The sequence below is a fragment of the Nymphalis io genome, chromosome 15 (assembly GCF_905147045.1).
Source record: "Nymphalis io chromosome 15, ilAglIoxx1.1, whole genome shotgun sequence".
NCBI classification, from domain to species: Eukaryota; Metazoa; Arthropoda; class Insecta; order Lepidoptera; family Nymphalidae; genus Nymphalis; species Nymphalis io.
The window spans coordinates 2,319,811-2,333,548 of NC_065902.1; the positions used below are offsets into that span (position 1 = coordinate 2,319,811).

Below are 13,738 nucleotides of genomic sequence, written 5' to 3' on the forward strand. Positions count from 1 at the left end.
GATATTTGTTAACATTAATTTATTTTTAAAATTCGAACTGTAATTGTCATTTGTTGTCTAAAGTCGCCACGACTTTACTTAAATTTTTCCGGTACTACTTTTAAACGTTGTATAGCGGGTATTTAATTAACACTATTTTTTTCTCTTTCTGTCATCACTGATTTGACATTTGAACAACAAAAAATGCAGCCTTACATTTTTAATATGCCTTATTGAACAAAGACTGTTTTCCTTTGTAATATGTTAATTTCATAATGCGTGAAATTGATTTTGATGTATAATTTAATAAATTAAGGTTTTATTAATTTTGAAAAAAAAAAGAATTAGAATTGAAGTGTAACTTATTTGAGCTTGATATAAGTTTAAAAGGTCAGTTTAATTTTAAAGGTCAAGGTCGAATTTTTATGAAACGTTTTTAGCGCAAAAAGAGACCCAGTGTTACGTCACTTTAATAAATAAACTTCGCATACGTTCAACACGCGTTTTATTGCGAAATCATAATCAAAATCATACATACATCATTCAAGATCTCGACCATATATATATATAGATAAAATATATGTTACAAATGTATAGACAATAGGCGTTGCATCCTGATTTGTTCTTGCCAGATTTTGTTTTCGATATTTGAGTATTCGCAATTCTAAGCTTAGTACTTGTAGTTACAAGTAACGGTAACAGTCTGTAGATGTCCCATTGCTGGCTTAAGGCCTCCTCTCCCTTTTTTGAGGAGAAGGTTTGGAGCTTATTCCACCACGCTGCTCTAATGCGGATTGGTGGAATATACATGTGGCAGAATTTCAGTGAAATTAGACAAATGCACATCCTCCTCACGATGTTTTCCTTCGCCGAAAAGCACGAGATGAATTATAATCACAAATTAAGCACATGAAAAACTTCATTGGTGCTTACCCTGGTTCGACCCCCGATCATCGGTTAAGATTCACGCGTTCTTACCACTGTACAAGTTACAAGTAATTACTAGTAATTACACAATATCGTTTCATAAACGTTGATACACAATTAATTTATTACTCTGATCTTAATTTCTTATCAACTTGTATTTAGATAAACAGCTAATAAAGATTAATAAGTTTTATGAATAGTATGTACTATGTAACACTAATCCTGGGACATTATTCACACACGGCCATCTGATCCAAAATTAAGCAGAGCTTGTGCTATGGAAACCAGATCACTGATGTACTACATATACTACTTTTCTTTTGTAAATACATACTTATATAGATAATTACATCCAGACTCACGACAAACAGACATGTTCATGCGCACAAATGTCTGTCCTGGGTGGGGATCGAACCCACAACCTTCGGCGTGAAAGGCAAGTATCTACCAACCACGCCAACCAGCTCGTCGGATAGTGTTTAACAAGGAATATATTATTTTAAAAGACATAATCTCTTCTCCTCTTGAGAAGAAGATTTGGAGCATATACCAAGTGGCAGAATTTGGCAATGCACCAACTACGCCACCAACCATTGGGCCAACTTGTTTCCACTTAAAATGAATGTATATATTTTTATTTAACACAGTCAACTACATACACTTCTTAATACAGTTAATATTTTGCGCTAATTACTCACGCACATATGCATTTATATTTATAAAATTTTAACAAATATTTAATAAAATTGATATAAAATCAGGCTAAGTTATATAATATCCGAATCGCTATACCGCACGTTTCATCTCTAAAATTACTGATCTTGCATCTTGATTATTTGAATTGCAAAGTGCGTTTACACTATTATTTGCATAATATATATATATATAACATAATTCAATTATATATTGTAAAATAATACGACAATTAAAACAATAGTTAAAGAAGGTTTTTAAGAATCATCTATAAAATATAATTGTATATATTTTGTTCTTATTATTAATATATTATAATTATATATATAATATGTATTTGGTGATCGTAATACTCTTATCGCCTATCGCAAACTAATTTTTAGTACGCCACTGCTTGGCATAATCCTTCTTGGCTTAATCCTCTCCACTTAATAATATTTTCGTTTCAAATTATATCTTTAAACGATTTGTTGATCTTTAAATAATGTAATAATAATGAAAAGAATATTGTAATAAGCTTATAAATACAATTCAACGATTTTGCTATTTTTGTATTAAACTATTTTATCGATTTCTATAAAAAAACTTATCAGTTTCGACAAAGTTAGATAATTATTCATAGTGTGAAACCGGTCTTTTATCGATAATTATCATTATTTACTCTCGAGATATGTAAAGCGAGAATTTAACACAAGTACATCTTTATATATATATGTAAATGAATGACTGATTGACATATCAACGTACAGCCTTGGGCTAGCACCATGAATATTTGTATACGGGTTCCTTTTACACGCGTAGTAATAATGAAGCGAGTGAAACTATATATGAGTGTTAAAGCGATAGTATATATATATATACATATACTATCGCTTTTTTTTCTACCACCAACTCATCAGATATTCTACTACTGGTGGTAGGGCTTTGTGCAAGCTCGTCTGGGTAGGTACCACCCACTCATCAGATATACTACCGCAAAACAGTAGTACTTGGTAATGTTGTGTTCCGATTTGAAGGGTGAGTGAGCCAGTTTAATTACAGGCACAAGGGACATAATATATTGTTCACAAGCTTGGTGGCGCATTGGTGATGTAAGCGATGATTAACATTTCTTATTTCTCTCTTTCTCTGGCATTGGTGACCACTTACCAGGTGGCCCAAATGCTCGCCCGTCTACCTATTTTATAAAAAAAAAAATATATACGTGTTCTAAATTCATAATTTCAGTTAAAATTTGCACATAAAAACCAGACTACATACATCTTTAAATAAATAAAAACAAAACATACTTTATTCAAGTATTCTAAGCACCATTTTCACAAACATAGCATACTAATATTATATGTAAATATATATTTATTGAAAAAAAATATTATTTATAAACTTTTATGACAATTAACGAACAATAAACCCAAGCTTTATCATCTATGTTATAAGAAAACGAGACCCGAAAAATACTTAAATTCTTACCATAATATATTCCCTGAACAGCGCCTACTGTGGTCAGAACGCACAGGATAGTAAACATTTCAGTGTAACTGGGGGGGCGTGGTCGGCTAACTGTCACTTATCTCTACAAGTTGCGATTTATAAATGTCGACTGTGTACATATACAGGCTGATTTGATATTCAAGACTTTCCTTATAAGTATATTTTTATACAGATCAAGATGGTTCAACAGCTTATTAATTGGTTGGCAATTTTTTTTTGGCTCTACTTGAACATAGTAGTAGAGGTAGCCTCTTGTTTCACGGTATAAAAAAACCACTTTATGCTTCTAAAGTTATGCTTTAATAGTAACAAGTTGAATGAAATAGTTAAGAGTGCCCTAGACTCCCTTACAAGGCCTTGTTCGCGTCCGACCTCATGTCTTTTTTTTCCGTCATATCAAGGAGCGCCGCGGGATCGCTTGCGCATGCTACCGCGACGCTCTGACGGGCGGCCTGCGTATGCAGGCCTTCATTCTCTAGGGGGATTACCAGGGTACTGAGAACCCCCTAGTCCCAGCGACGCCTATTGCGGCGGAGGGAGAAGGTGCGCATAGCGCCTCATTCTTCTCCCCAGTCTTCTTCGGCGGAGCAGGTTTGCAGCGGCGTCCTCTTCCCGCCTCCGCTCCGCGGCCTCCTTTTGCGACATTACATTTTCACAGAAGGAGACCATTTCCGAACAACACTCAGCGCTTCCGAGCATCGCGTTGATGTTGCTCGGCAAGGAGAGGTGTCCGCCGACAACTGCCGCCAGAAAAAGCCTCTGGGGCCCCCACGCGGCACACTCCGTCAGGGTGTGTTGCGCCGTGATCCGACCTCAATCTCCCATGTCTATGCTTTTGCATAACCGGCAATATTACATTTAATAATTACTTTTACTTTTTTAGATTTACAAGAATATGGTATAGTTATTTTAACTATAACATAATACTTAAAGCAAAGCACTGTATTTTTTTTTTCAGAAGTTAAACGAGATTGTAATGTAATTATAAAATGGTAACAATGAAACAGCTTGCATAAATATAATATAATTAGTAAAGGTTTTTTTTCTATTTCTAATACAATAAGTCAGTCCGTTTTTAATGTTGCCTCCCTTTTTATAAACTTTTTATGAGTGACGTCACAAGATAATTTATAAAAAATTTAAACCATATATCCTAATATAACGTGATGTTGGATTTTAATTCAGTAAATAATAAATATTACAGAAATAATGATTGCCTCTTGCACTTTTTGTTAATACTTTTTCTCTAGTACAAGCAAAAATGTTTTTAAAGTACTATGTGTTACTTACACAGAAGAGCTTACAAATATCCTTTTTATAACGTATTTTTAGTTTAGTAAAAAATCACATTTCATATAAATGTATAAAAAAAACTTTTATCATGACAAATGATTTATATTGTTATGTAACTTAACTTTCAGAACACTCTGTATAAATGTACCACGCTTGACCGCCGTGGGCCTACACTGTCTTGAAGAAGTGTCTGACGCACGACATCTTATCTGACACTAATTTTTTGAATGATCATTTTTTAACAAACAAAATTTCGTATTAATTAACTATCTTAACTTAATTTTTTTTGCTGAAATGTATATTGCCTTATAGTTCATGCAGTTATCACATGTAATTGAGGTACCTCTTCTTTTATTTTTTATATTATGAACTGTGTGTTATCATGTATCTGTGTGTACTTTGTTGGTGATCTAATAAATAATACCATATAAATATTTTTAGTAATATTCCTTTGATTCGCATATTTTTAAGTGTTAATCTATAAACTTGGTAGTAAGGCTTTGTTTCAGAGCGTCTAGATAGCTCCCTACCTCTAATCAGCACAATTTATTGTTGTGGTTTGTAGGATAAGCGAATCGTAAACTGCCTTATTGCAAAATTGGTGTAAAATTTCTCACCACACGGTTCGAAAAGTTTGCTCGATTTCGATAAGGCGTCTATTGTCGGCTTTAAAATGGGTATCTTGTAATAACTTTTAACATGCCAAAATTATAATCTAGCCCCAAAATACGAGAGTATTTTGAGATACAATTTTTTCGACTTTTCAACATTTTCTGTAATGCCATCGATCGTCAAGAGAGTCTTCTATGAATGCTCATCTTAATTTAATTAGACTATACCACTTTTAAATACTTATAATTATCAGGGCAGTGAGTGCCATACACGAATTCTATCTGATTTATTATAGTTCGGCTTCAAAAAAAAATAATCAAAGGAATTATCTTCCGAATCGACTTGTTAGTTGCATGATCAATCTAAATGACGTCATATGGTTAACACTCTATATGTTATACACTGTAATGAATTCCTGTATTCCTTTCCGTATACTTTTGGACCTCCCATCGTATAAGCAAAACAGTAAAGTGACTATGTTGTTTACTTGTCCATATCACACTATTGTGTGGGCGCCATTCATCTTAAGAAGGATGTGAATGATTCGCCAGGCCATTGTGATAGTATTGCATCGTTGACTGACACGGTTCGTCCTTCACGGAGTATTTTAGTACCTCGGGTTATTGTTGCTTCAATTACTCACCTTGATCGTATTTTTTTTTTATAATTTGAATTGATGAAGAACATCGCATGATCATTAATGTCAAAAAAACGAAAATTGTATCCGATTGCAATTTCGATGTTCGTTCCTTTTTCGAATACGTGAGATTTTTTTTTATAGTTAGTTTTGATTGAACTTCATTCTGTAAGATTTGGCTTCCTTACTTACCCGTGAAATGTTGACAACCGACATATTTTGACGCGTGTATTCTTGAAATGTTATAATTATTATGGCCAATGTCGCATATCACTTTTTGACATTTCAAGACCGTTTTGATACCGTGAGTTTCGAGTTTGTTCTTACAAAATAGCCCTATCGAATAAAGAACTTTGATTAGATTAAGTTAATCTAAGTATATAAGGGTACATATTTATAAGAAGTTTGACGAATAAAATAAAATTCAATATGGTTCTAGGGTCACTAAATTAACTTACATCACAAGAAATTTATAAACATATAATATACGTATAATAATTTTGTACAAACATAATTTTCTAAGGCATTTTTATTTTAATATAATATTCTTAACAAATCATATGATTATTAATGATAATTATATTATGTTCTTGTTAATAGTTACATGCATATAAAATAGGAAGTATATACCACAAATCAATTTTATATTTAAAGAACTTGTGTTATTTATACTCATCGTATTGACATCGGTCAAAAGATAAAAGTTCAAATCGATCTTATCGCTATTTTTGGGGCAATGTCTTAGCTTATTTTAAATAATACAAATTAATCATTTAAAAACGTTGTGTTCTTAATAACATTAAACTGATATTTCAAAATTAATACTGGTGGTAGAGCTTTGTGCAAGCTCGTCTGGGTAGGTACCACCCACTCATCAGATATTCTACCGCAAAACAGCAGTATTTGGTATTGTTGTGTTCCGGTTTGAAGGGTGAGTGAGCCAGTGTAATTACAGGCACAAGGGACATAACATCTTAGTTCCCAAGGCTGGTGGCGCATTGGTGATGTAAGCGATGGTGAACATTTCTTACAATGCCAATGTCTAAGGGCGTTTGGTGACCACTTACCATCAGGTGGCCCATATGCTCGTCCGCCTTCCTATTCTATAAAAAAAAATTAAAAACTGTGATTATAATATTTGGTCAAATATATATGTATCGTCATATGATATTGTTGTCAGGGCATCATATCATAATATGATCAACCAAAGCTACTGAGTCAAAACTTTGTATGAGTTCTATATACAAAGTCGGGGCGGAAAGTTACATTTATTAGTTTTTCTTTATAGTATAGGTAGGTGGACAAGCATATGGGCCACCTGAAGGTAAGTGGTCAACAGCGCCCATAGACATTGGCATTGTAAAAAATTTATAAAATAAATATACATATTACAAAACTCATGCAACCTCAGAATTGTTTTATTCAAACGCCACACATTTAAGACGCCCGCAAAATTTTAAAATTTGTCTTTCATCAAAAGATGTATAACGAACAATTAATTATTTAAGAATGCAATTAAACATTTAGAGGTTAAATAATATTAAGGCACGGCCCTTGAGTATTATAGAACATTAAATGATCTGTCTGTGTATTGGAATCGTGCGACCTGATTGTTGTGAAGGTATCGAATGACTTTGACCCCGCTTCGTGAGAGCATTTTCATTTCGGTCACTCATTTATATGTACTTTGTAAATTTTTTTTATTTTAAATTGGCCCAAGGGAATGTGACATAAGTCATTTATTTATAAAAGAAACTATATTTGACAAAATGGTCAAAAATAGTTTACAATTTGTAGATATATCCGACAGCGCTGTCGGATATAGCTGCAAATTTAATAGATCATTTTTATAGTTTATGTTTTTAATTGATTATTCTAATGTAAATTGCGTAAAAGTTGTGTTGTTGAAAGTGTGCGTTCAGCGATTTCATTCTAATTATTTTTAATTTTACAATTATTTGAAAATAGGTGCAACTTCGGCTTGACGTTGTAACGTAAATTGGCTGCCTCGTTAGTCTAGTGGCTAGGTGTAAGGCCGCAGACCCGAAGGGTTCAAATCCCAGGTCGGGCCAATAAAAAGTTATTGAGTTTTCTGTCGAAAATTCTCAATAACAGCCCGAAGTTTGAATGTTGGAAGGGTGTACACTCCCGTGCCTAGGAAAGCAAGTCAAGCCGTTGGTCCTGTTCCTGTGCCTGAACTGTTTCCGGTCGTGTTGGATTGCCGTCCCATTGGATTATGAGATTCAGGGAATAGAGAGTGCACCTGTGTTTGTGCACACACTTGTGTACTATAATATCTCCTGCGCAGTTGGCTAATCTCTCTTGAGATTGGCCGCCGTGGCCGAAATCGGTTTTGATGACTATTATTATAACGAAAGTAATTAACTAATGTCATCAGCTTAGGTAACTTAACTTAGTGCTGTTAGTACTTAGAACTCACTCGTTATTACTTAAGAAAAAGAGCGCGAAGTTAACAAGCGACAATAGTGCAATGGTTTATAGGTCACTTAATGAAATCACAGCTTTAATCCTGCCCTCATGTCGTTCCCACTCTTAGACCAGCTATATGCTCAATTTTAGGGGAAATTGAATGTATTAAATACTTGAGAAATGCTTATTTAATTGCTTTTCTTATTTAAGAAATGTCACCAATGTGCCGATTTTACACCGCCGTGGTGTCTCAAGCTGTAATTTTTGTTTCAAGGTATATACGGAATAATTGTGAGTGAGCATAAAAGTGTATTTTAGTTCTTTTTTAATTGGGGAAACGGGTAGGAGGCTCGCCTGATGGAAAGTGACTACCTCTGCCCGTGGTCACCTGCAACACCGGCTTGCAGGTGCATGGCTAGCCTTTAAGGAATGAGTATATTATTATCATGAAGGGTTCGATGTCTTATTGCTTCAGAATATTCACCGCTGAAAGTTGGTTCCAAAGAATGTTTGTGCAAGGTAGGAAATGCAATGGTTGTGTGAAGTAGGAAACGTTCGCTTGCTTAAAATACTTGACTTATTTAAGGTTATATTAATTATTATTGTACATTTAGCGTACTCTATGTTCGAATTGAATTAATTTAAATAAATATGCAATTATATCTTATATTTATAATCTATTTATAGTTTTCCTTCTCTAGAAGGTTTCTTAGTTCGTTTAGATAAATAGTGAATAATGATATTTCAATACATTAAAAAGGAATACCTAAAAAGGCACAAAATTCTGTGGACAAATAAATTAAAAAATATATAATAGGTATGTATGTTTTATCAAAACATTTTTATTATAAATTTAAACTATTACACGTCGTATTTGCACAAATGGTTTGTTACAATGTTATTGTTCTTAAAATCATTGTCGAATAGTGACAACATGGTTCAAACACAAGTACGAGTTCACATAAATTCAAGGGCACGTAAAAGGTTTTTATATAATATTACGGTATATAGATTTATAGATACAAATCCGAATTCAAATATTTTGCTTTGCAAGTATAGTCTGTTTCAATTTTGCTGCCCTTATATACTCGGACATACGAATATTTCTACAATTGTTTAGGTTTTTTTATTATTATGTTTTTTAAGATACATTTTTTTTCTAGACTCACATCAAGCGATTATTTATATACTTAAATGAATCACTGACTAACTGACATATCGACGCATAGCCCAAACTGAGGCTATTAGCCTGGCTATGCAATGCAAATTTGCATACCGTTTCATTTTACACAGTAAGGAACTCCTTAAATTTAACCCCTAAGGAACTACATAAAGAGGACGAAAGTTTGTATAAAAATCCTTCATTTTTAAGAAAGAGCTATCGAAATTCTTATTTGGTAATGCTGAATTATGAAGCAACCTTAGCCACGGATAAAGCACTAGATTATTATATAAAATCTTTCAATCCATTTAAAACGAAAAATATTTTAAACGAAGATATTTTAAGTAGCACGTAACCGTTGACCGTTTAACGAATCATGAAATTGAAGTATTAGAAATCATCGGAAAGTTTTCTTGAAAATTTCATATAACATAATTTTTATGCTGTCTTACTTGCCACAAAAAAAAACCGTAAACTAATATCCCCATATTAACACTGTTACTGTAATGGTGTTGGTGTGACAACCATCTATGGTGGTATATAATTTTCTATTAAGTACAATAGTTTATATTATAGTACAATTTTACTGGTGGTAGTTAAATTGTACTATATGGTAGGGCTTTGTACAAGCTCGTGTGGGTAGGTAACATCCTACTCATCAGATATTCAACCACAAAACAGCAGTACTTGGTATTGTTGTGTTCCGGTTTGAAGGGTGAGTGAACCAGTGTAATTACAGGCTCAAGGGACATAACATCTTAAGTCCCAAGGTTGGTGGCGCATTGGCGATGTAAGCGATGGTTAACATTTCTTACAATGCCGATGTCTATGGGCGTTGGTGACCACTCACCATCAGGTGGACCATATGCTCGTCCACCTACGTATTATATAAAAAAAACAATGCGTTATTCTGTAATTATTATCATAAGATTTCAATCTCATAGATAATTAGTAAATATAAAAGTTATATACCGAGTCATTTTTTGATATATATTTTTTTATTTTGATATATTTTATATATTTATTACTTGACAAATAAGAGAGGAAAACTCTATTCAGCCTCGAAGTTGTTTGCTTAAAATATTTAAAAGATGCAATGTTGAAATAAAAAAACAATGTTCCTGAAATGAACGGAACGTCAAATATAAAGCATCAGCATGAAGATTAGTAATTAATTAAAAACGAGCATTGATACTACACTTTGAAACAATCATTGGACGTTGTTCTATAAATACACTTATGTAGCAATAGAAGTTAAAAAACAAACTAAATAATACAAAAATACTCTCCCGACCGATTTCGGCCACGGCGACCGCTTCAACTCCCTGCATGGTGTCGTTCATGTGGGCGCATGTGGCTTATGTAGCCAATTTCTTACTGATGATCCTCGCGCATAGCGGGCATGTGAGCACTCCATTGATATAGTTGTAGTTGATTGCCGCGGGTGGTCGGGCTTTCAACTGGTCACGTCTGGCATCAAGCTCAGCGATGCGACTCACTTCAAATTCTTGGATCCTCGCTTTAATAGTGGATCTCCATTGTTCCCTGTTGGCGGCCTGCTGCTCCCATTATAGTAACAGTAACAGCCTGTTAATGTCCCACTGATGGGCTGAAGGCCTCCTCTCCCCTTTTTGAGGAGAAGCTTTGGAGCTTATTCCACCACGGTGCTCCAGTGCGGGTTCGTGGAATACACATGTGGCAGAATTTCAATGAAATTAGACACATGCAGGTTTTCTCACGATGTTTTCCTTCACCGTCAAGCACGAGATGAATTATAAACTCAAATTAAGCACATGAAAATTCAGTGGTGCTTGCCCGGGTTGAAACCCACGATAATCGGTTAAAATTCACGCGTTCTAACCACTTAGCCATCTCGGCTACTAAATACAAAAAATATTAAAATAGATCGAAATATTAAGATTTCAAAAGTTATTTTTGAAATCAGTACTAAGTAAAGCAAGGCACGCCAAATCTCTTTAGATGTGAACATGGTATATAAATAAATCGGTTTATATATTTTTAGATAAAATTAGTTATTAGGTATTAAATGTATATAATATACAACAATATATCTATATTTATACATTAATTTATGCTTGTTATTACAAAAGTCAGATAATACAGATTGAAGATAAGAAAATTAATGAATATTTGAATTAATTTACTTATCTTTGTAGAACGGGACGTGCCTTCTTGAGTTTGAAACGTGTCGATGGTGGACAAACGTGGAGTCGACTTTTAAGTATTTCATAGACTGATTGAAGACTCAGCGCAAACAAGTATGTACAATGTATTTACAGTCATATCCTGCGATGTGGCCACATTGATTTGTTGTATACACGAGACAGTTAAGCATACTGCTTTAGATGATGAAGGTGTATAACGAAAGTAAATACATACTTGGACATTTAGTGAACAAACTAATTACAATGATTGCTTTGCTTTGCTTTATAAATTACACGCATATGTAATTTATAAAAAGTTATTAAATTTAATTTATAAAAAAAAAACATCTCTTTCCATAATTATGTACTCGACACCCCGCGGTCACAGCGCAGGCGCATGACGCGTGACAGGCGTGTGCCGAGCGCGACATACGATTGGTCGAGGCTAGGTGCGCGTGCGCAAGTGATGTCACGTTAATAAGCCGGATAAGCGAATTTGAAATAAAACAAAATATTTGCTTAAATAATAGTCTTGTAAAAAACGTGGTTTTATGATTATTTAAATAATATAGAAAAACCCATTACTTTTATGAGATAAAAGACAATACATACATACATTTAATTTGCAATACTATTTGTATTCTTGTCCCTGTGACAAGATGGACCGACGATTTAAAAAAGGTTGCAGGTTCGGGATGGATGCGGACTGCCCAAGATCGGGATGGTTGGCGTTCTATGGGGAAGGCTTTCGTCCAGCAGTGGACGGCAAAAGGCTGAAAAAAAAACAACAAATATATTAAAATTACGTTCTATTTTATCTGCCCTTAATAATGTCCGTTCTTACACACGATAAATTCGTGCAACATAATAACGTACTCGGACTGTAAGTCGTTTTTCAACATTTTAAAACATTATTTTTCTCGTATTCGTATCTCCACAGACGTGATATCCGTGACTTATGTGTCTTATCTTTGATTTATATAAATGGTAGTTTAATGTGCCTGTATGTTTATTAGCATTAAAATGTACAAAAAATGTAATGTAAATGTAATGTGCAAAAAATCTACGTTTCAGGATTATTAAATTTCGACGTCGTACAGTCCAGGTGACTACTTGACTCGGAACGTGTGCCAGTTGACTTACTTGAAGGGAAAGTTGTTTTTCAAAATTTTAAGATTGGATAGAAAATAAATTCAATTATTAGCAGAAAAAAAAACAATCTAATGTAGGGGGTTAATTCCAGGACCGATTTCAGCGGCCTTATAAGCTATAAACCAACTACACTGGTGGTAGAGCTCTGTGCAAGCTTGTCTGGGTAGGTACCACCCACTCATCAGATATTCTACCGCAAAACAGCAGTACTTGGTATGGTTGTGTTCCGCTTTGAAGGGTGAGTGAACCAGTGTGATTACAGGATCAAGGGACATAACGTCTTAGTTCCCAAGGTTGGTGGCGCGTTGGTGTTGTAAGGGATGGTTAACATTTCTTACATTGCCAATGTCTATGGGCGTTGGTGACCACTCACCATCAGGTGGACTATATGCTCGTCCACCTACGTATTGTATAAAAAAAAACAATGCGTTATTCTGTAATTATTATCATAAGATTTCAATCTCATAGATAATTAGTAAATATACCATATACTCATCCCATATGCTCATACGTCTTCCTATTCTATAAAAAAATATATATATAATCTTAGCTGATGATGATCTTAATTGATGATTGGAGGTTCTAATCCAGGCAAGCACTACTAAATTTTCATGTAAAGTGTAAAGTGTAAAGTTGCGTCTAATTCCACTGTAATTCTGCCTCAAGTGTATACACCAACCTGCATTGGACCTGGTAAAATAAGCACCATACCTACTCCTCAAACGGATAGCCTCAATATCACACTGCTTGGCTAAAGCCTCCTTTAGCCAAGCAGTGTGATATTGAGGCTATCCTATGAGAGCTTCACCGAGTCATGAGTGGAGCATATCACGAGATGTGTTATAACAAAAAAATATCGTGTACCCTCTCTTATTCGTAAAAGATTTAATATATATCCTTATGACCTTACAATCTTATAAATAGGTGGTCTATAAATATTGTAAAAAATACTTAAGTCTCATTTATAATCACAGTTAATCCGTCTAATTAACTGTTTCATTATCAGCAGTATGTTTCTTTATGTTATAATGTAAATAATGTTATATAACGAGATAATCTTCATTGTTATGGTTTAATTATAATCACTGCTAATTTAATGTTTATTTTATAAATACATATAAGCGATAATATGATAGTGTCTTGTTGTTGTATATCTTGTGGCTCGTCTGGGTAGGTACCACCCACTCATCAGATATT

At 34.0% G+C, this 13,738-nt stretch overlaps 1 protein-coding gene across 1 annotated transcript in view; it reads right to left on the minus strand.

Annotated features, from left to right (window-relative positions):
• The window catches only part of LOC126773592 (membrane-bound alkaline phosphatase-like), a 37,438-nt gene extending 34,282 nt beyond the window's left edge, over positions 1-3,156 (minus strand). The window contains exon 1 of the mRNA XM_050494563.1: positions 3,070-3,156. Coding sequence (XP_050350520.1) covers positions 3,070-3,127 — 58 coding nt within the window. The 5' untranslated portion in view covers positions 3,128-3,156. The remainder of the gene's footprint in view (positions 1-3,069) is intronic.
• Positions 3,157-13,738: the final 10,582 nt, after the last annotated feature.